General features: G+C 38.4%; 1 protein-coding gene across 2 annotated transcripts in view; it reads right to left on the bottom strand.

Moving 5' to 3' along the window:
• The window catches only part of LOC144203363 (immunoglobulin superfamily member 21-like), a 164918-nt gene that overhangs the window by 49227 nt on the left and 88849 nt on the right, over positions 1–26842 (bottom strand). For both annotated transcript variants that reach the window (XM_077726759.1, XM_077726758.1), the window contains one exon: positions 4959–5080. In XM_077726759.1, the coding sequence (XP_077582885.1) occupies positions 4959–5080 (122 nt within the window). The remainder of the gene's footprint in view (positions 1–4958; positions 5081–26842) is intronic.

Below are 26842 nucleotides of genomic sequence, written 5' to 3'. Positions count from 1 at the left end.
AATAAAAGGTAACATATTGCCTGCTAATGACAATAACTTTTTTCATTCATGTTCTGAACCGCTTTATCCTCGCAAGAATCGCAGGGGTGCTGGAGCCTATCCCAGCCTACCTTCGGCGGGCGACACACTGAATCGATAGCCAGCCAATTGCAGGGAATTAAGAGAAAGACAACCAATCACAGCTAAGTTCATTTTAAAATGTTCAACCACCTAGCCTAGCATGCCTATTTTTGTAATCTGGAAGGAAACTGGAGTACCCGGAAAAAACCCAAGCAGATAATATGCAAACTCCACACAATGAGGACCGACCTGGAATTGAACCCACGACCCCATAGCTGTGAATCACTCACCACCAGCCAACAGAAAAAACAAAAAGCAAACAGACATCTATTCAAACTGCAAATGTTGATCTTAAAACAGTCTTTTTGTTGTTGTTGTCCAGAACAAATTGACTTCCCGACCCTAAGAGCGTTAATATTCTGCTTTATCCACTCAAGGTGCAAAAAGATGTGAAGTAAACAAATAATTTTCAGCCGCAACCTTGCGCCGAGCCGAGGCCTATCGATCGTCTCGCCCCCCCGGGGGTGTTGTATCGGAAAGCTCTTCTCCATTTAGTCGGCGGCGCTCGCTAATGCTAGCATATGGGACGGACTAAATGGAGCATGAAAAAGTATGGCTCCTCCTTCCCTTCCATGCTATTCCAATCCTTCCATCAAAATAACAAGCGTGCTGTCAGATATTTCCTCCCGGCACAAAAAGCTTTACGGGTGAGGAAGGTCAACGCGGCCAGGGGAGCTTTTTGGGGCTTAACCGTCCAAAGAGAGGTGTGTAATCGCCCCTGTCTCTTTTAGAGGAAAGATAGTACACCCAGACAAAAACCACATGGACAATGTTGGCGACAAGGGAGGGGTGATTAGTTTTGAGCAGATTAAACCATGCGGCTCGGTGTTTTTGTCGTCGGGGGAGTGGCATTGACACATATAAAAAGGGGCGGGGCCTTATCACAGATAAAACAATGAATTACAGTAATACCTTGACATAAGAGTGTCCCAAGATATGAGAAATTGGAGGAAGATTACGAGCAAATTTATATACCTCTACTTACGAATGCCTCTAGGTACGAAAGTTCCAGGTTACATTTTTTTAAATATGCAAATGAGTGACTCAGGACACGAAAAAGATCCAAGTTATGAAATCGTCCAAAAGGTAAATGCATTTCCTTATTATTATTTTATTTTTAATTCCACTTATAGATCGATTAAAAACTACAAATGGAAGGTGGCACACATTTTAACGCACACACATATAGGGCACACGTAAAAATCAAAAATGTACTACAAAATATACGGCTTTCGGCCCTGGTAGAATGGCTGTTGCCGCCACCCGGAGGACAAACATTGGTATTACACCTATAACGGCCACAGAGTGAGATATTTCACATTTTCATATGCTTTATTTATTTTAAGACAAATAATTTCATTGTAATTTTCTCTTATTTTTTGGTTTTCTCACATCTTTCATACAAAATCTGGATATTTTGACCGATTTTAAAGGGTCTAATTGATACTTTTGTGGGGATCATGGAACGGAAATTTACATATAAAATACACCTCTACTTACGAAATTCTTAAGTTACAAAAAAATGCTTGGAAACAATTAATTTCTTATGTTAAAAAACATGTTTCCTTTGTAATATCCTATTTTTAGGTGTTTTTTTCTGGTGGGAACGGATTAATTTGTATTTAGTTATTTTATATGGAAAAAAACGATTTGAGATCCAAGTTAATTGACTTAAGAGCTCGGTATGCATTAAACTCCTATCTCAAGGTATTACTATATTGGACTCAATGCATTTTTGGTGATCCTGCAAAAAATTTGAATACATGGAACGAAAATAGCAACAAACATGGGGATAAACTCCCAGTCTGGGTGCACAGAGAGGCTAAAGAGAAACAAAACGAATGTGTTGCAAGTAAAATTGGGTCATTTGTTTGTCTTATCATCCCTCAACTGGCAAGTGATTTTTTTTCTTCAAAAATCTCTTTCAGCGCCGCTGACAACAAACGAGAAGAGTCCATTAAAGTCAGCCTATTTTACACTCTAATTAAAAGATTGAATCTTTTCAAAGAACATTCCCGAAATCAATTACCAAGATTTACACAGATCCATAACCGGGATCGAAAAGGATCGCAAAGGGGTGCTGGAGCCTGTCGTCAATAGTAACAAGTCAAAAAATTAGGAAAATGCAAACCAAAAAATACAATTACACACAATTCCTTACTTCTCGATACTTTTGCTAATCTAATGATACACCAAAATATTTTTTTTGGATGGGATTCGTGCTCACGTCTCTCTAATTGCGAGTCCTCCGCTAAATGTCTTTGCAAAGCCATTTCCACTCTCTTTTGGTTTGGTGCGCTTGGCCAAGTGAGGATAATTCATCTGGACAAGCTTACTATCCCTTTGGGAGGAGAGCATCATTACAACGGGAGAAAAAAAAACATGAACACGCCGAAAAAAATAAATAAAAAGTAAATAAATAAATATAAAAAAAGAACACGATGACACAGTGGGAAGAAGTCAGGTTTAAAAATGAATATGCAGCTAGAAAGCAGCCTAGGTTGACCTTTAGTCACATGTTTAACCAGCGTGCAAAGTCGGAAAGAGCCGGACTGGTGATTAAGAGTGTTTTAAAAAATATAGTTTAAAAAGAAATGTTTAAAAAAAATTAGAAATTGAGTTTTGAAAAGATTTTGCGATATTTGGTCATTTTATGGATTGAAAATTTTTCGTAAATATTTTTTACATGGGTTTTTGTGTTGAAAATAAGCAACCTGACTACAGTTCCACTCCCATCCACTAGGTGGTAGCACCCAGCTGCTGTGCCGTGTAGTAATTTTGTTGGGAAGAACAAGGATGCTTGTTATTGACTTCTATACATATTTTAAGATGTTTTATTATATTTAGAATCCTGCATTTAGTCACATTAGATCTCAAAAGGGAGAAAAAAAATATAACCATTTTATTTTTTGTCCAATCATCAAAAGCAATGCGGGGGTGCTGGAGCCTATCTCAGCTGACTTTGTGCTAGAAGCTGGGGACAACACCCTGAATCGGTGACCAACCAATTGCAGGACTCGAGGAGACAAACATCCAATCACTTTTAGCTAACGGCAAGTTAGAGTGCTAAATTAGCTTAGCATGCATGTTTTTGGAATGTGGGACGAAACCAGAGTACCCGGAGAAAACCCACACAGACCTAGGGGAGCACATGCAAACTCCACATAGATGGATTGACATAAATTTAAACCCAGTTGCTATTAAGCTAACACGCTAACCGTTCGAACCGCCTAATTTTACCCCGAAGATTTTAATTTTAGGCCAAAAGTATTTTATTGTAGTCGCAAAAATGGTGTTTTCAAGTATTTTGGAGTAACGCTACCCGTATATAAACAATCATCAGCACCAGGTGGTCAACAGCGGGAACGCAAGACGAAGAAAAGATGTTCAGACAGATGTCCAACCTTGAGTTGCGACCCAACACGTCCACTAAATTGACTAAAAGATGGCTGAAAATGCATCTCCGGGGTAATTACTCCCACGTCGTCTCGCGCAATCCGCATAGAAACCCGCTAACGAGTACGCGGAGCCAACGTTAACTGGGATTTAAGTAGCGCTACGAGAACAGCGAAGCCAGATGTTTGCTAATTCCTCCGGACTTAACTTTCTTTCCGTTAATAGAATCTGTAATTAGTGTTTACCCGAGCACGCTATCCTCATTACCCACGGAATTTCAGGCACAGGTCGACCAGCCTATCGGTCCGAGGTCCCGCCGTGAAATGTATTTCTTTAGCGCCCCACGCTCGCTTTTGTATGCAAATGTAATCACGGCAGTCCACAGTGTGCTATCGGAAAACAGCCGAGTCTTCAGATAAGAGTCCAACTCATCTAAAGTTCAACGCGGGTACCCCGCAAAACCTTCCATCATGGGTGTCAAACTCGGTTTGGGAGGCGGGCCGGGAATGCTTAACCAGAGCTCAATTTATCTGGGCCCAAAAAGTTTACTGAATCCAGTGGAACGTTGCCTTTTTTCAGGTTTTTTATCTTCCCGTTAGTCAGTGCGAATGGTGGAGCTTGTTCGCTAATACAAGAGGAGTACATACTACTTCTTGTTGGCAAGTAGTCGTGCGTTATCCTACTTTGAGGACATTTGTGTGCATCATTTTGGGAATATTTTGAAGGGAAGACAAAAGCAAATGACCCTTGATAGGTTGCAGGTAAGTCAGGTTGGAGGCGGGGCCAATAGAGCCAACCCAGAAGAAGAAAGGTATCAAAATATAAAGTAAAATTAGAATTAAGTTTAGTATTGTTACATAAAACTTATTTTTGAGTGTCTGCATCGTAATCCAAGTTCATTTAAATTTGTTTATGTTACGAGCACGTTGCCATGCAAAAAATGTTGATTTTCGAAGTTGAAATCAGAGAATTTAACGAATTTCAGCAATTTGTGCAAAAAATCTAGTACTATTAAACACATTTTAGTATTATTAAACCACTAGTTATTTTTTACTGTGTTAATAGATGGCAAATTAGAACAAATAAAAATATTTTTCCAATCCAACATCCTTTTTTCAGTGTTTTTAGGAGGTTTTGAACGAATTAATTAGTTTTTAGTTAATTTCTATGAGAAAAGTTCATTTGAGTTACGAATAAATTGACATACGAGCTCAGTCCCAGAACGCATTAATCTCATATCTCAAGGTACCAATGTATTAGCATTCGACGATGACGTTTTTGTCTGCTAGCAGTGACCAAGACGATCCGGATTGGACCCAAAATGAGTAAAACGAGATCGGTTCTTTAAAAAAAGTACTTAAAAAAACAGTTTCCTCCTTCAAACTTCGCTATACAACAAAAACTATTTGAAACAATCAAAAAAACGTAGAAAAGTAGCTCACCGGACAGTTGTCTGGTACACAAGATCCTCACGCCTGCGATAGTCCTCCATATGCGAGTAGTTGGTATTAAACATGGCGTCATAGGTGAAAATCTTCTGCTTGATGGTTCCTCCGTCTGTGACCTGCCGAGACGGAAAAAGAATAGAATAGCCGGTTATTCATCGGCTGACGGATAGGTTCGGGCCAACCCCGTCAAGACGCCACTTGTGCCGAACCGCCACCTGTTGTCCGCGGGGCAAAGATACGTGTAATTGCCTCATTGATTAATGTGCTGGAATGATAAGCTTGTAGAGCTCGGAGCATAGACACAAACGACGACACAGATGCTTATCACATCACATCTGGGAGAGGGACGTCCCTTTTCGGAAATGGCGGCGGGATTTGGCGGAAATCGGGATTATTCATGTATTTTTTTGAGGATCGGAACGGTAAAAAAATGTAAAAATTGGGTTAATTTAATGTTTTTTGCTGTTGGAGTTAAGTTAAGGTGACAAAATGATAGGTCGGTATAATCAGTAAAAAAGTAGTAGTCAACATAAAGACTACTTACTACTTTTAATACTCGAAATACACAAAAATAATAATCAATAAATAAGTAGTAGTGGACATAATAACTACTACTTTTTTAATAATCAATTACAACGAATGATAATCAATAAATAAGTAGTAGTGGACATAATGACTACTATTTTTTTTATCTATTATTATTTGTCTGTTTGTATTTGTGCATTTCCTATTTTGACTACTTATGAATTGCTTATTGATTATTTTGACGTCGATTTGTTGGTATTTTTGCACTTGGTGAATGAAAACTTTAAATCTCATTATACTTTTATAAAGACCATAAAAGCATTTACTTTAATTCAACTCAAGTATAATGCAAAAAATGCTATTTTAACAGGATTTAAGTAAAAAAAAAGCCAATATCCGACAAATTAGAACTAAAATAGCTCAATTTATAGCATCGGGTGACTAAAGTTTATTCACTATATAAGTATATAGATGCAAAACCCATTAAAACAATGAGTTTGCACCTAATTTTGTCGCCACACAACTCAAAAAAATCATATTTTTCGCTTCTGCTTTCCTGAAATGACACTTTCAATGATTATAATTTCCATGATAGCTCTATTCAATTTGCATGAACAAAAAAAAACATGACTACGCCCCCTCACTTAATACATTTCCCTTCCTATCAATTGGACAGATTGTCCAAAAAAAAAAAAAAAAAAAAATAGGCGACTCGGACTTGCATAACGTGCAAAAAAAAATCTTCAATCTGTGAGTCTCTCTTGCTTAAATCTTCATGACACGACGCATTGAGAGTGCAGCTTTTTTGCACAAATAATAGCATTCACAGAAGGAGATTCAAAACACTTCTTTCCGCACTCCCTTATTTTTTTTTCTTCCCTTTCCCCTTTTCGCTTCTCAGGCAAGAGAAGGGATGATGGAGTACTTCTTTCCTTCCTCTAATATCCACAGGATTGCTATAGTCACTTAGCATGTGAATGACAGTGATTTCTTCTCTTCCCCGCCAGCCCGGAGCTAGCGTAAAAGACGAAGAAAAAAAAGCTGACAGGATTTTAATGGAGCCGCTAATGCCGCTTTGAAGACGGAAATTGTTTGGCGGGGGCTGGAAGCCACCCCGACTCGCCGTTTTCTGGTTTTAGCGGCATCCGGACCATCCCCTTTTTTCTCCCGGGTAAAGCGTGTCGAAGCCTTTCTTGATTAAGGTGTTTTTAGTTTATACTCGGAGACAAAGCCATGTATCATAAAAGACAATACACATCCGGGCTTGCATTACTTGAACCTATGGTAGAGGGCATAACAGCCAAGACAAGCAGACTTAAGAGTTTGGCGTTAGCATACGCAAGTTTTTTAGGAAATGATTTGTTAAGAGGTACAGTAGTACTTTGAGATATGAGGTTAATGAGTTCCAAGACTGAGCTCTAATTAAACTCTAGTTTTGGTTGGTGAGACTTAGTATTCGCCATTTATTAACAAAGTAATGAAGAACTAGTGGTTTAGTAGTATTAAAATTTGATGGATTTTGCAGTGGTAGCTTGAGATATGAGTTAAATGTGTTTCGGACTGAGCTCGTATGTCGATTTATTTGTAAATTAAATTAATGTTTCCCATAGAAATGAACTAAAAGCAAATGAATTTAGTCCAATTCTCTGAAAAAAATACCAAAAACAAGATTTTGTATTGGAAAAACTTTAAACTTTTTTGCATGGCAACGCGCTCGTAGCATAACAAATAAATTTAAATGAACTTGGATTATGATGCAGACACTCAAAAATAAGTTGAATCTAACCTTACACTAAACTTAATTCAAATTTTGTTTGAAAATTTGATACTTTTCTTGGCTCTATTGGCCCCGCCTCCACCCTGTCTTTCAGATGCAACCTATCGAGGATTGTTTGCTTTTGTCTTCCCTTCAAAATACTCAGAAAATGATGCACACAATTGTCCTCACAATAGGATAACCATCAAATAATCAATAACTGCATGTTCCCATGGCAATAAATGCATTTTTTTCATGTGTTTTTTTAAACCGTCATGTTATTACTAGACCACATGTGTCAAAGCCGCGGCCCGGGGACCAAATGTGCCCCCCCCGCATCATTTTGTGCGGCCCGGGAAAGTAAATCATCAACTTTTTGTTTTAGTATCAAATTAAATTGAAGAGTATAGATGTATATTAAATTCCCTGATTTTCCCCCTTTTAAATCAATAATTGTCATTTTTTAATCATTTTTTCTGTGTTTTTAGTTCAAAAATCATTTTGTAAAATCTAAAAATATATTAAAAAAATCTAAAATAAACATGGTTTGAGATCTATAAAAAACGGAATATTCAGGCCTTTTAATCCAGTTCTTTTAATCCATTTATTTAAAAAAAAATCTAAATATTATATCTAAAATGAAATCAAGTTGACGTTAAAGCTGCCCGCAAACCAAGGTCTGACACCCTTATACTAGACTTTGGCGCATATCTAAAAGTGGCTTTGACCACTTCTAATTCCCCAAAATATTTGCGCACACTCGCCAGATGAGGACGTGCAAGGGTGGGCGTGATTGGATGATGAATAGCGACTGATTGCAGTGAGGTAGTAGCATGGGTCCAGGAGGAGGAGGAGGAGGAGGAGGAAAGGGAAGCTTCCCCGCCATGGCTTAACGGAATCTAGGCCACGCCGTCCGCACACACAATGCAAAGCGCCTCACCGGCACGTGGCGGTATTTGGGACCCTCGTGGCCTCCTCTCATCTGGACGTTGCCAGATAGTGAATTTACAGGCCAGAGGGGGAGAGGGGGGAGTCAACAACAGGTAGCGGACAAAGGCGGAGGGGCGGAGACTGTTTGACGACCTCTCCGGACGCCCGGCGCGTTTCATTCAAAGCCGCAAAGGCACGGGTAGCCGCGGGAGGAAATTCGGGCTAATTCGCTACAGGCCCACTGTGAGCGATTCGAGCTGAATTCCCGCATTGTCACGGCGGGGAGGAACAACTACAGCAAGTCCTTTCGTGGTTCTCTATTCCCCTGCTAGTCAAGGGGAAATTGGGATGGGATGGGAGCATGCTGTGAATACCTACCAAAAAGATGAAGACTATTTTGCTAGGGAATAATAGCTTAAAATGTGGACAACTGTGGTAACTCGAGATATGAGCTTAGTTTGGTCGGGGACTGAGCTTGTATGTTGATTTTCGTGTAACTCAAATGAATGTTTTCCATAGGAATGAATTAAAAACTAATTAATTGGTTCCAACGCTCTGAAAAAATACAATATTGGATTGGAAAAATATTCTTATTTGTTCTAATTCGCCATCTATTAACAGAGTATTAAAGAACTAGTGGTTTATTAGTACTAAATAGTGTTTAATAGTTCTAAAATTAAGACTGATTTTGCAGAGGGAATACTTTTTGCACGGCAACGCGCTCGTAACATAAAAAACAAATTTAATTTAACTTGGATTACGATACAGACACTCAAAAATAAGTTTAGCGTATTTTCACGACTATAAGGCGCAATTAAGTCTTAAATTTTCTACAAAATACACAGGGCGTCTTATAATCCAGTGTGCTTTATATATGGAAAAAAAATTTAACTATGTCATTCATTGAGGGTGCGCCTTTAAATGCGGTGCGCCTTATAGTCGTGAAAATACGGTAATCGAACCTTACACTAAAATGAATTCGAATTTTGTTAGACATTTTGATACCTTTCTTCTCTTGGGTTGGCTCTATTAGCCCCGCCTCCAGCCTGACTTTCAAATGCAACCTATCAAGGGTTGTTTGCTTTTGTCTTCCCTTCAAAATACTCAGAAAACGATGCATACAAATATCCTCACAATAGAATAACGCGCAAAAAGTAGTATATACTCCTCTTGTATTAGCGAACAAGCTCCACCATTTGCACTAACGAACAAAAATAACTGAAAAAAATGCAAGGCTCCGCCCAGTGCTCTTAGAGACATTACACCATGCTCATATATCAAAATTTGTCTTGTAACTCAAAAATATTTGCTCAAAATCTTACTCGTATCTCAAATCGCTCGTATGTCAAGGTCCCACTGTACTCCACAGACAACTCTAGGCGTCCAATCCGTTTAAACTAGGAAAACAGAACGATCACTGTCAATTAGCAAGCTGTGAATATGTAGGGAATTACTTAACAAGCTGATAATTAACAGCTCTCTAAGTGCACTTTGTCTTTTAATATGCATGGGGGGGTTTGAATCACCACTTTTAAATATTAAATCTCACTTTCCGCGCATTTTCTTGTGATCTCTAAATCTATATGCGCCTGAAATGTCCGTGAGAATCTGCTTTCTTCTTAAAATAATCATTAGACAAAAAAGTCTTAATGAGATTTCTTCCTGTTGAGCAGCTCATTAGCAGCCCCAGACACGACGCTTACAACAAAGGAGACCATCGCAGCTTTGTCACCAAGCCGCTTGATACTTTTTTTTTCATTCCTAGCTACGCTAATTTGCCTAATGTTATCACATAGTGTCTTTTTGAAAAACACTTTTTTGGGGAGGTTGAAGACTCTAAAAAAAAGGCACTTCTACTTGTTATCCTTAATATTTGTAATGGCCATTACAAATGGATCAAACGGTGGAATTACTGCCATTTTTTATTCTTAGCACTAAGGTAATTACTGTGAATATTTGGAGTACTTATTCACTTTTTTAGATCAACTTGTGTTGCTGTCAATGGCTACGAATAAGTTAACTTTTTAGACCAAACATCCCTTCCTCACCCAACTATAAGTCATTGATATTTAGCTCCGGTTTTGTCTATCTAAATCAGGGGTGGAAAAACTTTTGGGCCCGGGAGGGGGCCACATTGACTTTCAAAATGTGACAGATGGGCGGGGTCAGCAAAAGATATGATACATATAAAAAAGTGCATCCGTTAACAGTACATATGAAACATAGACAGAAAGAAAGGACTAAAGTATTAACATACTTATCACTCATCCTTAAAGTCAAAAGTATTAAGTACAAAGTAAAAAGGAATGTATTAAGAAATATTAAAATGTCATTTAAAAAAAGATAGAGGTGCAGTAAAACACCAAAAACTAATATAAGTGGACACAGCTACTGCCACCAAAAGACCGGTGACCAAAAGACCTGCGACCAAACGTCCGAACACCGTTCTCTAATACGAGAGGAGTATATACTACTTTTTGTGCGTTATCCTATTGTGAGGACATTTGTGTGCATCATTTTCACAGTATTTGAAGGGAAGACAAAAGCAAACAACCCTCGATAGGTTGCATCTGAAAGTCAGGGTGGAGGCGGGGCCAATAGAGCCAAGAAAAGTATCAAAATGTCAAACAAAATTAGAAATAAGTTTAGTATAAGGTTAGATTACATTTATTTTTGAGTGTGTCTGCATTGTAATCCAAGTACATTTAAATTAGTTTATGTTATGCTACCAGGACGTTGCCATGCAAAAAGTTGATATTAACCCTACAAAACTTCATTTCCCTGTCTATATTTATTTAAAAAAGGCATTGCAACATGATTCCCCCTCAAGGGTAAATTCAAGCACCTCCCAGGTTATAGCGTTTACCTTTCTTCTTTCCACTTTCTTGCACTTGGACGACATTTGTCCGAGTATTGTCCTAGTGATGAATCTCCCCGCAATGTGAACAAAGAAGACACTTTATCATCATAAACTCACTCATAAAATTCCCAAAAAAAAGGGTGGGGAAAATGCTCTATTTTAGCATGGCCACGCGTTCGTTCCCCAGCTGCCGGGTGATGAATGGCTACGAGAGTTCTCCTCAGTCAATTGCCCGCCGCTTGCGGGATGCGGCATGCAAAGCGGGCCTCGACAATAAGAAAGCTGCAAACATATGCGGCGGACTTTGGATGCATTAGAACGCCATCTGTGGTGCACTTGAAATGACTTTTTTTACAGCGCTTTTGTTGGACTGAGGACAGAGGTGCGCCTACTTATCAAAATCAAGTGGCTTTTGGAAGTAGAGGCATATTTTACATTGATTTTAGCATCATTGGTTCCGTGATTGTTACTACTAGGACCTCAACCAGGGGGTGGGTTAAACTCTAATTTTGGTTGGTGGGACTTAGTATTCGCCATCTATTAACAAAGTAAGAAAGAACTAGTGGTTTAGTAGTACTAAAATTTGATGGATTTTGCGGTGGTACCTCGAGATATGAGCTTAATTTGGTCCGGGACTGAGCTCGTATGTCAATTTACTTGAAACTCAAATGAACTTTTCTCATAGAAATGAATTAAAAACAAGTGAATTCATTCAAACCCTCTGAAAAAACACCCAAAACATTTTTTATAGTGGTTTAATTGTACTAAAATTTGATGGATTTTGCGGTGGTACCTCGAGATATGAGCTTAATTTGGTCCAAACTGAGCTTGTAAGTCAATTTACTTGAAGCTCAAATGAACTTTTCTCATAGAAATGAACTAAAAACAAGTGAATTCATTCCAACCCTCTGAAAAAAAACCACTAAAAACATTTTTATTTATTTTAATTCGCCATTTATTAGCAAAGTAAGAAATAAGTAGTGGTTTAATAGTACTAAAATTTGATGGATATGCGGTGGTACCTCGAGATATGAGCTAAATGTGTTCCGGGACTGAGCTTGTATGTCAATTCAATTGAAACTCAAACGAACTTTTCTCATAAAATGAATTAAAAACTCATTCCGACCCTCTGATAAAACACCAAAAACATTTTTATTTGTTCTAATTTGCCATCTATTAATAAAGTAACAAGTAACTAGTGGTTTAATAGTACTAAAATTCGATGGATTTTGCGGTGGTATCTTGAGATATGAGCTGAATGCGTTCCAAGACTGAGCTCGTATGTCAATTTACTTGAAACTCAAGCTAACGTTTCTCTTAGAAATGAACTAAAAACAAATTAATTCATTACAACCCTCTGAAAAAACAGGATATTGGATTGGAAAAACATTTTGATTTGTTCTATTTTGCCATTTATTAACAAAGTAACAAATAACTAGTGTTTTAAAAGTACTAAAATTAGTACAAAATATTCCCAAAATGATGCACACAAATGTCCTCACAATATAACGCACAAAGTAGTGTATACTCCTCTCGTATTAGCGAACAAGCCCGCCATTCGGCATTGACTAACGGGGGAAAAAAACTGAAAAAAATGCAACCTGTTTTGTCAATTTGTAACTATTTAAACTGTTAAAAAAAGACAATTAAAAACTGAGTTTATTAGCAACTCATCCGCCGCCCAAAAGTTATTCCACGCTAAAATAATTCCCCAAAGAAAATTCCCTGACTTTTGCTCTTGCGTTTTTGCAAAAAATGGGATTAATAAAAGGGCCTTTCATGCAAATCCAAACACAGCCCGTGTTTCTTTTTTTCTTCTCTTTCTTTCCGGGAGGCCTTGGCATTTCTTTGTCCGTGCCAAAGTCGGCGCTGGACTCATTTCATGCTTGAGTACAATTTGCAAATCCTTAATGTGGCACGGGCCCTTTTCCATTTCTAATAAGACATGCTTGATGCAAATTGGGGAGGCAGACTCACGTAATTAACTCCAAATAACTCTTTCAAGGGTGAGTCGGGCCATAATAAGAAACAACACATTCAAATTCCTTCATTTGACTTGTTCCAGTCAACACGCCAAAACTCTCGTCCATTATAAACGCAGGAAACGCTCCACAATGTTCAAAGAAACAAAAAATATGGTTCTACCTCTACTTACGAATGCCTCTAGATACAATATTTTCGAATATTGTTACAGACAAATGAGTGACTGGTGATACGAAAAAGAACCGACTTACGAAATAATAGTTGTCGTAGTAATAGTAGTAGCAATAATAGTAGTAGTAGTAGTCATCATAGTCAGTCATAGTCATAGTAGTAGTAGTCATAGTAGTAGTAGTAGTCATAGTAGTAGTAGTAGTCATAGTAGTAGTAGTAGTCATAGTAGTAGTAGTCATAGTAGTAGTAGTCATAGTAGTAGTAGTCATAGTAGTAGTAGAAGTCGTAGTTGTAGTCAGTCATAGTAGTAGTAGTAATAGTCATAGTAGTAGTAGTAGTAGTAGTAATAGTCATAGTAGTAGTAGAAGTAGTAGTAGTCAGTCATAGTAGTAGTAGAAGTAGTAGTAGTCAGTCATAGTCATAGAGGTAGTACTCAAAGTCATAGTCATAGTAGTAGTAGTCATAGTAGTAGAAGTTGTAGTAGTAGTCAGAGTCCTAGTCATAGTAGTAGTAGTCATGGCCATAGTAGTAGTAGAAGTCGTAGTTGTAGTCAGTCATAGTCATAGTAGTAGTAGAAGTAGTAGTAGTCAGTCATAGTAGTAGTAGAAGTAGTAGTAGTCAGTCATAGTAGTAGTAGAAGTAGTAGTAGTCAGTCATAGTAGTAGTAGAAGTCGTAGTAGTCATAGTAGTAGTAGTAGTCAGAGTCAGTCATAGAGGTAGTGGTCGGAGTCATAGTCATCGTAGTCATAGTAGTAGTAGTAATAGTAGCAGTAATAGTATTAGTAGTCATAGTAGTAGTCAGTCATAGTAGCAGTAGTAATAATAGTAGTAGTATTCTTAGTAGTAGAAGTAAGAGTAGTAGTAGTAACAAACTCCACCCAGACAGATGGACCGACCTGGATTTGAACCCAGAACTCCAGAAGAGTGAAACCGACGCGCTAACCTTGGTTTTTGATCAAATAAAAAATGGCCCTGCTAAAAATGTGACATACATATTTTTTCCTCTTTTTGTGTTTTGCTGCTAGTCCAAAAATATACTATATCAAATAAAAAGAACAACTGTCCAATGTGATGGATTGAGCTCTCTTCATTTTATATTACAATGTTTCTTTGTTCTGTAAAGTTTGTTTCAATACTTTGACCCGATATTTGCTAACGTGAAAAGGCTCAAAACATCTTAAATACGATGTTTAATGACTAAAAAAATGCCTTTTCGGATGCAAATTGTACACAAAAGACAAATTACAAAATAGTTCTTTTCTATGACTGCGGAATTTCTTTTGCATATTTCAATAAATTAGAATTTCATGTTTTTATAAAGCCAGGAATTTTAATAAAGTCGACGCTAACGTAGCATCCTTGAACGCGCAAAATATCTCAATTTGTGAGGGAATTCCGAGCATTTGGTGGGCGGGAAATAAGCGGGTGCTCTCAATCGAATTTCCTGTCATAAAAACATGGAGCGTTTACATTAGTTTTTTTGATCTGTGTGACGTTACAATAAATGTTTATATTCTCAAAAAAAGCATCAATGACAGTGGCTCCTCCCCCATTTTTTCCCCAGAATGAAGCGAAAGCAAGTGTAGAGATTTCATTCCATTTTTTTTTGGCGTTTTTCAGCCTAGATGTGAGCAGGAAGCTTATCGGCGCATCTCGAGCACTTTACAATTCACTTTATCAGTTTATGGCCGGCGCCGGCGCTAAAGCAACTCTATTTATCCCCCAAATTGATTCCAGCTGTACGTTTTGGCGGCTTCCTGCCCGCGATAGCGCCCACGGAACATCTTGCCGGGGAGACGGCGAGATATCCGTCCGTGGCGCTTTCCAGGGATGCGTCTTCCCGACCGGGACGACAGATTTATCGGAGGCCGTAAATTGCGGCTACTTTTGCGCCGAGCCTTTAACGTGTCCGCTGGAACGGCGTAATTAGAGCCGTAAACAAGACACTTTGGATGCAAGGCTAGCAAGGAGTGGCTGGCCCTTCCTCTCAACTTTCATTTTTACCTTCAAGTGGATCTATAACACTACTACTATTATTATGGCTCCATGTAGTGGAGGTAAAACAATTCCCTTCCACTATTACTATGGCTTCATGTAGTGAATGTAAAACACAATCCACTACCACTACTACTACTATTACTATTACAACAGTGCCCACATCTCACAACCACTACTATCATTACTATTACTACTACTATTGTTACTACTACTTCTGCCAGTACTACTACTTCTACTGCCAGTACTACTACTTCTACTGCCAGTACTACTACTTCTACTGCCACTTCTACTGCCAGTACTACTACTTCTACTGCCACTTCTACTGCCAGTACTACTACTTCTACTGCCACTATTACGCCTATTATTACTACTACCAGTACTACAACTACTATTATTACTACTACCAGTACTACAACTACTATTATTACTACTACTACCAGTACTACAACTACTATTATTACTACTACTACCAGTACTACAACTACTATTATTACTACTACTACCAGTACTACAACAACTATTATTACTACTACTACCAGTACTACAACAACTATTATTATTACTACTACCAGTACTACAACTACTATTATTATTACTACTACCAGTACTACAACTACTATTATTATTACCAGTACTACAACTACTATTATTACTACTACCAGTACTACAACTACTACCACCACTACTACCAGTACTACAACTACTACCACCACTACTACCAGTACTACAACTACTACCACCACTACTACCAGTACTACAACTACTACCACCACTACTACAACCACCATTACTACTACTATGACCACCAGTACTACTACTTTGACCACCAGTACTACCACTATGACCACCAGTACTACCAACAACACTACTACTGCTCCGTCTTATCTTCCGCGTTTTGCATATGGAATACATTTATACATTTTTAGTGAAGGTGCGGAAAATCCTGTACTCCAAGCAACTTTACAAGCTGGTGAACAAAGTGAATCATTATTTCATCTGCTTATGTAAATGGAAATTACAGACGGACGGATTCCGCCATCCTCGTTAGCAACGCTGCTATATTTTGAAGAAAAAAAATGCCATTAATTAAGGAATGGAATAGGAAAGAGAATTGCAGTTGACAAAAAGCCTTGAAATGCCACAACAAAGCCATTGTTCACACTCAAGCGTTAAAAACAAACAAAAGCTAAATGTGTTCCCAACTGGTGTGGTGGTGGTGGTGCTCACTCAGCTGTTACTTTGTCAACATGGCCGTCCTGCCCGCCTGCCTGCCTGCCCAGTCTGCGGAAGCCATTTTCGCCGCAAATTGATACTAAGGCCCCAAATTAAAATGCAAATTGTACAAATCTGTTTGGCCAAGTGCTTTTGTTGCTATTTTTTTTTGCATTTGTAAGCATTTCCGTATTTGGGAAGCACTTCCTTACAAAAATAGATAGAATTAAAATAGATTTAAAAACAAAGAAAATCATAAAAATACTATATTAAATATGTAAACAAACGTAATACCTTATGAACATATCACATGGATTGCAGGGGTGCTAGATCCTACACAATTTTTGACCTTTTCTGCCAAACTGCCAGTTCAAATGGATTGGCACCACTACTAATAAACAAATGAAATTAACATATTCCTATTATCGTTATCGCCAGCCTCGTATCGTCCAATCAGAGATCCCCACAACTATCGTTAATAAGCGTTCACATAGCCAAAAGTCCAAAGAACTGCATAAAAATAAAAATAAATATCAGAATTGGACAGCTCTCCGCTCAAAATCGGGATTGACCCGCAGACTCGACGCACTCTAGGCGACCCATCGGATTTAATAAGCGGTTCCGCTTCCATTCCCCGAGTCTCTGGAGCTGGTGGATTTCCTCCTCCGACTTGCGAAAAGTTCATCAGCGATATGAAATCCCTATTGAAGGCAAACGCACCTGACATTTATCAATAGAGCGGCAATTTATAGCGGCCAGATAAAGTCTCGCTTGAGGATTCCCAATCGCCGGTCACGCACCAAAAAATACAGAAAAAATAGCAGCTGCCACGTCATGGGAAAAGTAATGCGACCCCCGTCGCTTTTTATACAAAGCGGCACGATTGGAGTCGATGGTGTTGGCGGCGTTTTAAATCAAAACCAAGACAAAATGCTTTTATCTTAACTAGGACGCCAAAAAAGCCGCCTTGGCGTATCGTACATCAGACTTAATATTCGCCCGTGCTATTCTATGACAGATGTTTTGCTTTTTAATGACATTTTTTGGATCCATATTTACAATTCATTGTTCTTACGTCGGACGGGTGGTTAAGTGGTTTAGCTCGTCGGGCTCGCAGTTCTGCGGTCGAGGGTTTGATCCCAGCTAGGATAGCTGGTTGAACAACCCAACCCAAAAATGTAATTAGCGTATTTTCACAACTATAAGGCGCACCGAATTTAAAGGGGCACCTTCAATGAATGACATTTTTTCCACATATAAGGCGCATTGTATTATAAGGCGAACTGTCTATTTTGGGGAAAATTGAAGACTTAAGTGCGCCTTAGTGGTGAAAATAAGGTAAATGCTATTGACTTCCAGGTATGAAGCACTCACTACTTCACAGTCACCTCTAGAGCCAGCCATTGTTGATGTTTTGGATTTTTTTTGGCAGTGGGGGAGGAGCTATATGATGGAAGATGTTGTAAACTAAGATGGCTGATCTGCATATTTAACAGTATTCTTTCAGTTCAGGCGTTTGTGTTTTTTTAATATCCGACAGTGGTGGTTTTTCGTTTTTGGTTTTCTGTTTTTTCCATATATAAAGCGCACTGGATTATAAGGCGCACCGTCTATTTTGGAGAAAATTTAAGACTTTTAAGTGCGCCTTATAGTGGTGAAAACACGGTAAGGGCTTTTATAATGAGATTTAAAGTTTCACTGTAAAGATGACTGAATCCCTGTGTTGCCAGCACATAGACAAATTCAAAAAGGAAGTCATGTGACCAGTACAACCAGGAAGTGTGTCCGTAACAGTCTATTTTATCATCTCTAGGTAAGATGGCGGCACCCTGAGGGAAGTTTTCTTCACATTTTATGCATGATAGTTAATTTTTTTCTTCAATTTCATTCATAGACGTCAAAATGAATGTTGTTTAGCATTTGTATATCTACAATTTTGAAATAAATGACCGATCGGCCGCATTATGGCGTCTCTGGTCTTTGTCACCTGGCCATTTTGTGTATGTCGACTCGAATTTATGCGCATATAAGCCGTCCCCTGGATTCAGTCATCCATTTTTTAAGCGACAAATACTTCTTAAGTGCGATAAAAGACGGAAATATGTTAAAATATGTTGTACGATAGTTGCCCAGCCCCAAAAATCAAGGCAAGTAACAAGTTTCGTCTTTGATGACCTTTCAAAGTCATCAAAGAGTCCAAAAAACAAGCCCGTTTTAACCTTCTTTGACTTGAAAAGAAAGCTGGGTCGCCTCGGATTTGGCTTTAAATAAGAGAAATGGAAGGATGCCGCATTTGCTATTTGACTAAACGATTCTTACGGGTGCCAGAAAGCGCATCGGCACAAAAGAGCCGAGGGTGCGTTTTGATGCTTGAAGAGAATCAAGCGAGTGCTTTTGGTGAAGGGCAGCTTAGCCCGAAGCCATTTCTCAATGGCATCATCACAAGCCTCAGTCAGCAACAACAAAGATGAAAAACAAAAGGAGAAAAAAAATATCCTCCAGACATTTGGGAATACTCAAGGAAAACGTGCTTCACAAGTAAATACAACTATTCACAAAGACGCATTTTTCAACTATGACTTGGAAAGTCAAACATCATCTAGCGTGAGGGGTGGCTGGTGTCAAAAGTGCAGCCCCCGGGCCGGAAGGAGCTACCTACTGGTCAAAATACTCCAAACCGATTGGAGTCAACTGGAAATGGCTAAAAAATACGCAGAAATTGGCAAAAAAACCAAGAAGGATTTCGCTAACGTACTGCGAAATCAACCAAAAGTGATCAAATATGTACCAACAGTGACCCTTCCAGTCAAAACAAACAAACTTTTAGTGTCATAGAAAGTCCCTAAAAATCAACACAAAGTCCTCTAGAATTGCTAAAAAATTAGCAGGAACCAACAAACAAACAAGAAGCGTACCTGAAAATCCCTAAAAATCAACACAAATCCTTTAGAAATGCCTAAAAATTTGCAGGAACAAAAAAATAAAACAAAAAGCATACCAGAACTTCCCTCAAAATCATTGGGAAGTGATCCAAAATTGACCTTAAGTGACCCTTCGAGTCCAAATGCTTCAAAACTATCAGGAAGTCACTTGGAAATGCCAAAAAATTAGCAGGAACGTACAAATAAAACAAGAAGCGTCCTGGAAAGTCCTTAAAAATCAATAAGAAGTTATCCAAAATTTACCAAATGACCCTTTACAGAAATTTACATTCAAAATGGATTGTACCAAGTAAACTTTTTTGCGCCAAAAATAAATATATGTCCCTCAAAATCAACCAAGTTATCCAAAATGTACCTGGTCAAAATGGATTGTACCAAGTAAACTTTTTAGGGCCAAAAATAAACACACATTAAATAAATAAAGAAACATATGTCCTTCAAATTCAACCAAAAATGATCCACAATGTACCAAGTCAAATTGGATTGTACCAAGTCAACTTTTTAGGCCCAAAAATAAATATATGTAAAATAAATAAATAAAGATATGTCCCTCAAAATCAACCAAAAATGATCCAAAATTGACCAAGTCAAAATGGATTGTACCAAGTCAACCTTTTAGGCCCAAAAATAAAGGTATCCAACCCACACAAGATCAAGCTAGCATCAAAGCGTTCAATCCGCCAACCAAACTAAGTCCGACACCCCTCAATCTAGCAGATTGCCACATTAACCATCTCCGTTTTTGTCGTTTTTTGACTCGCCTGGTCTTCCCAATCGATGCTTATTAACCCTCAGTCTTTACCAGCTGCTGATAAGCGATGGGACGCCGATAACCACCTCCGACCGATGTCCTTGAATAGACAAACGTCAAAATAACAGTTGCTAAAGGTTATGTAAATGCGATTTAAAAATAAAAACCAGCAGTGGTTCCTTTTGGAGGAAAAGCGCTTTCTGCTTCTACGCTAATGTTGCATCACCGAGTGTTAATATTTCCCTCAGATGCAATTTGGCGTCCAGATCGGGCCGCCACATACCTGAAAACGCAATTACATCATTTTCAGAGGCGGGAAGAGGTGTGGCGCCATCTACGTGCTGCCGGCCGTCTAATTCGCTCCTCGGGAATCCACTCTGGCTAGCGGCCGTTAGCTAAAAGCCGCCTTTTGATTCCTATCAGCGTCACGCTAGCACAAGTCAAATTGAAAGCCTCAAGTGGCGTGGGGGAAGGACGCCATTTTTTTCTGAAGTGGCTGGAGAGATGTTAAATTATTCTTTGTTTGCTTGAAATTAATAAGCGATTTATCGGTTGGACGAATGTTCCTTGCAAGATAATCCCCAGACTTTGGAAATAGCCACTTAAAAGACGCTAAGTACATAGCATTATTTTTTTTTTGACTGAAAAATGAAGGTAGGACGAAAGTTTGTCATCTGCTGAGTCATGGCGTTCCATGATAAGAGTTTTTGGGAGGGAGAAATGTCTCGAAACCGGATAAAAAACAACGTGACACCTGTCATCAACGCAAATGAAGGCCCTTAAACACAAACTTAATCTAAAATACATTTGAAGCATGTCAAATTTGCATCAAAATTGCCATAATTTACTAAATGACAATAATTATCATTTATTTATTCATGAGGGTCATAAAACTATTATGAATATGACACCTGTCATCAACACAAATGAACACCTTTAAACACTTTACCTAAAATGCATTTGATGTATGTCAAATTTGCATCAAAATTGCCATAATTTACTCAATAATACAATAATTATTATTTATTTATTCACGAGAGGGACCTAAAACTATTATGAAAATGACACTAGTCATCAACACAAATGAACTTAAACACAACCTAAAATGCATTTCCAGTATGTCAAATTTGCATTAAAATTGCCATATTTTACAAAAAAAAACACTAACCTAATATTTTATGACCGGGTCATAGAACTGTCATAAACATGACACCTTTCATAAACACAAAATGAATGCCCTTAAACACTAACCTAAAATAAATTAGAAACATGTCAAAATTGCATAATAATGTACTAAAAAAAACACTAACCGAAAAGCCTATTATGACAGGGTCATAAAACTGTCATAAACATGACACCTATCATAAACACCAATTAACACATTCCTAAACTAAAATGTATTTGATGTGAAACAAGTCAACTTTGCATCAAAATTTCCATAATTTACAAAAAAATAACTCTAACCTAAAAGCTTATGACAGGGTCATAAAATTGTCACTTAGCTCTAAAATGTCCACAATTTATCATAAAACTGTCATAAACCCTAACAAAAACTCCTAAACGCCAACTTCACCTAAAAGAAACATGTCAACTTTGCATGAAAATTTTCCAAAACTCACTAAAAAAACCCAAACCCAAAAGGGTCATAAAACTCATAACCATGACACACCTCTCATGAACACTGATTAACGCTCCTAAACACCAACTTACACTAAAAGCCATATAAAAAATGTCAACTTTGCATTAATATGACCACAATTTACTGAAAACTGTCATAAATCCAAACAAAAGCTCCTAAACAGCAACTTAACCTAAACTACATTTGAAACATCTCAACTTACCTCTAAAATATCCACAATTTACTAAAATAAATCCTCCTAACATGGTCATATAACTGTCATAAACTCAAAGGAAAGCTTCTAAACTCCAACTTAACCCAAAAAAAAGCAACATGTCAACTAATGAACCCTTCATGAACACTAATTAACGCCCTTAAACACCAACTTAACCAAAAATACATTTGAAACATCTCAACTTACCTCTAAAATATCCCCAATTTACTAAAATAAATCCTCCTAACATGGTCATAAAACTGTCATAAAGCCAAAGGAAAGCTCCTAAACTCCAATTTAACCAAAAAATAGCAACATGTCAACTATTGAACCCTTCATGAACACTAATTAACGCCCTTAAACACCAACTTAACCAAACATACATTTGAAACATCTCAACTTACCTCTAAAGTATCCACAATTTACTAAAATAAATCCTTCTGACATGGTCATAAAACTATCATAAACTCAAAGGAAAGCTTCTAAACACCAACTTAACCTAAACTACATTTAAAACATCTCAACTTACCTAAAATATCCACAATTTACTAAAATAAATCCTTCAGACATGGTCATAAAACTGTCATAAATCTTCCAACTTAAAAAAGCAACATGTCAACTTTGCATGAAAAGTACTATCATTTACAAAAATGAACATTCGGCATTCATTCCTTTTGACGATAATTCTCAACGTCACGCTTACGACACGGTCGTATTTTTCCGTTAAAATTCAGCGAGACTAAATTTTAAAAAGTCAGCGGGTCCTCGTCTGGCATCTGCCGGTGCAAAAGAGTCATTAAGGTAAAGTCGGATGATCTCCCGGAGCTTATTAATTAGTCACGGGGGACGTGCTTTGTACTCGGAGACCACGCTAACAAGGAAGACATTATTTACTCCGGGCACAAGCGGCAAGAGAGCATCCAATTTTCACGTCAGTGGCATCCATTAGTGGCCCGCCACGGCACCCCTTGTCGCCATTAGCATCCTTGGATGAAAAGGAGGCCCGGGCTGCTCTTTTGCTGACACCCAGTGCGTAATTATCATCCCGTGTATAACAACAAGTCTCTTTGCCTCCCAGATCCTGGCGACGGGGGTGTCGGAGCCGTGATTCGCCTGGCTGTATTCCCCCTTTGGGGCCGTGTATTCAGTAGTCGGTTAGCTAGCGCCGTCTCTAAAAAAAGGGGCTCCCGGCACACTTATGTAACGCAAATACATACGTAGGTAGCACGATGGAAAATATGGATATTAAGATATTGAGTCAGCGGATGTGAGTACACGTCGTTGGTGAGGCGGATTAGCGGTTTGGCTGCTAGCGACGGCCATACACGTCGGATATGTAAGAAATGGCGGAGGACCGCAAATGAATCATCGGGGATTGTTTTTAGGTCATTAGGTGACTCATTCGTTTGTTTATATAAGATGTTTTTTGGTTGGTTTTTTTGGACTGCCATGTTTATATTTACTCTATTTGATGATTAATTTTTTTAATTTTAATTTTTTAAGTTTTGAGCGCAGTTGTGTATATATAATTTTTTTGAAGATGGTTGTAAATATTTTTTTGTCTGGATATTATTAAGAGTTGTTGTTTTTTAAAATAATTTTTAAAATAAATATAGAAACAAGATAAAACTTTCAAAAATTAGCAGTACAAAATTAAGAATATTATACATTTTTAGTTTTATTAATATAGATGTTTAAAGGAATAGAGGAAAAAACACGCTTAAATCAAGAGCTGGATAATATTACGTTTTTTCAAATAAAATTTTTAAAAACTAGCAATAAAAAATTAGGAATATGATACATTTTAATTTTTTTAAATGTTTAAAATAAGTTTTCCCTTCTCTTGAAAGATAGTTCTCACATAATAGAAACAATATTTAGTCGATTTATTTGTCAAAAATGACATTAAAATGTATATAATCAATTTTCCATACCTCTTATGCACACAAGGGTGCTGGAGCCTATCTCAGCCAAAACATTATTTACCATTGAGAGGCTCCAGACTTACTTTTCGCTAAACAATATTATTTTACATTCGCCTTGACTTTTAAGCAACCAAATGTAAATACATAGTATCTCTTTAAAAAATAATAATAATGATAATACATTTTTCAGACAATTTTGGGGTCAAGCACCCTTAATTTGCAAATGAATTACTCGATGAATCCCATCTTTGTTTACTCCCTACCAGTTTTTGCACTTGAAACCGATTGGACATCCCTCCCCATCAAGACTCCGCCCCCTTAAACATCTTCCATTTTGGCTCTCAGTCTACCATTGCCAAAATCTGTCTTTAAAAGAGTTGTGTGATATGACCAAGTTGGTAAGCCAGACACGGACGGCAGCTAGCGATTTCCAACCAATGAGAAACGGGCGCCAAGTTGGACACCCAAAGCGCCGCCACGGGAAAGCGCTGCGCCTTAAAACGCTGAGCGAGAGAGCCACCTGTTGCCCGGGCAACCTTTTCCTGCAGATTTCAAAGTTGGCAGCGACGTGTGCGTACGTTCTCGCCGCCGCCACCGCCACCAAGAAACGGGATTGAGGGCGAGGAAAAGTAAACAAGGCGCTGCAATCTCTTGGAAATTGGGCAGAGAAATCAGACTCAAATTTCAAAGTAAATTCCAGAGAGGAGAGATCATACTGCAATTTTACAGCAGATTCAGACGAGAGAGTCACGTACGTGTTAATATACGAGGTCGTACTTATTTTTTGGTTGTTGTTGTTGTTGCCGAGAGCAGACTATAAAGGCAGTGTTTTGACACTATCTGCAAATTGGCACGTTTTTGGAATGTGGGAGGAAGACAAAGCTGTGAAGGTTGCTTAAGTTGTGAGCCATGAAATCACAGCGGGCCTACTTGAACATTTTGAAAAAGTTATGGCATCTAAAAGGAAGCGTTGAGATATGAGCTCGATATTTCTATCAGGTGAAATGCCATTAATTGGTAGGATCAAGAGGTTTCAAGTATTTTAACCACACAATACCCTAATACTACCACAAATACTACTGGTACTACTACTACCAGTACTTCTACTACTACCAGTACTACAACAATCACCACCAGTACTACGACTACAATCACCACCAGTACTTCTACTACTACTACCAGTACTACAACAATCACCACCAGTACTACGACTACTATCACCAGTGCTACAACTATGAGTACCAGTACCATTATTACTACCACTACCAGTACCAGTACTACTACCCCATTACCACTACTACAAAGACTACTACCAGTACCAGTACTAGTACCCCTACCTCGACTACCCCATTACCACTACTACCAAGACTACTACTATTACCACTACTACCAAGACTACTACTATTACCACTACTACAAACACCACTACTAATACTCCTACTAGAAGACTACTACTACTAAGACTACTACTACTACTACTAAGACTACTACTACTACTACTAAGACTACTACTACTACTACTAAGACTACTACTACTACTACTAAGACTACTACTACTACTACTAAGACTACTACTACTACTACTAAGACTACTACTACTACTACTAAGACTACTACTACTACTACTAAGACTACTACTACTACTACTAAGACTACTACTACTACTACTAAGACTACTACTACTACTACTAAGACTACTACTACTACTACTAAGACTACTACTACTACTACTAAGACTACTACTACTACTAAAAGACTACTACTACTACTACTAAGACTGCTACTACTACTACTACTACTACTAAGACTACTACTACTACTACTACTACTACTAAGACTGCTACTACTACTACTACTAAGACTACTAAGACTAAGATTACTGAGACTACTAAGACTACTACTACTACTACTACTAAGACTACTACTACTAGAAGACTACTACTACTACTAAGTCCACTACTACTAAGACTACGACTATTACTACCACCACCACCACCACCACCTGTATTACTACTGCATTTTATAATCTGGTGCACCTGATATATAAAAAAACAATTTTGAGAGGCATGAAGATGCGCTTTACAGTCCCGCGGAAAGCACTGCCGGCATCAAGCGTATTCCTTTCCACCTTGAACGTAAAACTAAAGCTACAGCGGGTCGTCTTCTACTTCTTGGCCAACTGCCGATACGCCATTTTCCTCCACTGCCAGTTTTGAGCTCGGACCCTTCAAAACGCCTTAATGGGATTTGTCAAAATACGGGCCAAAAGAAAATTTGAAGAGCGAGCACTCCACAAAAAAAAATGCTCCAGGGCATTTTGAGAAGAAAAAAAAAAGACGCAGTGGGCTGGCTGGCGTGGGTGAGCATCAAGTGCCTCCTCCAATTTCGTTGCCTTTTTCTCAAGTTCGCACCCGCAGCTAGGTCGGCCCGTCCAAATGTTTCCAAATATAATCCCGCTGTTGTTCTCCCAGCAATTAAGACAGCTGGCCCGCGTCCAAACACAGCTGGCCGGACGGCTTTCGCGTGGGTAACGCCGGTGGGCTAACGGGACGGCGGCGAATGAGTCGGGAGAACGGCCAGCGGGAAAAAAAAAATGCCGAACGGGTGACTAACGAGCGCAATTTGCTTTCTCGGCGGGCGGGAAGCGCTACGTCGTCAAACCGCGCCAACAATTCACCGGGTTGTAAAACCTACTAAAGCGCCGCATTAATGAGATCAATTATTAATGCCCGGCCAATATTTATTGTAGCATTTTTGGTGAATTAGCGCTTAGCAAATGTAGCCATTTTCATGACGAGTGAGGCTGTAAAGAAATGAATAACATTTAGTCGATGTTAGCATTACGAATTTTAGATGTGGATGTTCTCGGAATATTTATGAAGCGTATTATTAAAGAAATTAAGAAAGTAAGAAATGAATAACATTTACTTAATGTTAGCATTACGAAGTTTAGATATGGATGTTCTCGGAATATTTATGAAGCGTATTTTTAA

Source organism: Stigmatopora nigra, chromosome 10 (assembly GCF_051989575.1).
Source record: "Stigmatopora nigra isolate UIUO_SnigA chromosome 10, RoL_Snig_1.1, whole genome shotgun sequence".
Lineage (NCBI taxonomy): Eukaryota > Metazoa > Chordata > Actinopteri > Syngnathiformes > Syngnathidae > Stigmatopora > Stigmatopora nigra.
Note: the sequence above shows the minus strand (reverse complement) of the source record. Positions and strands in the feature narration are given on the sequence as shown.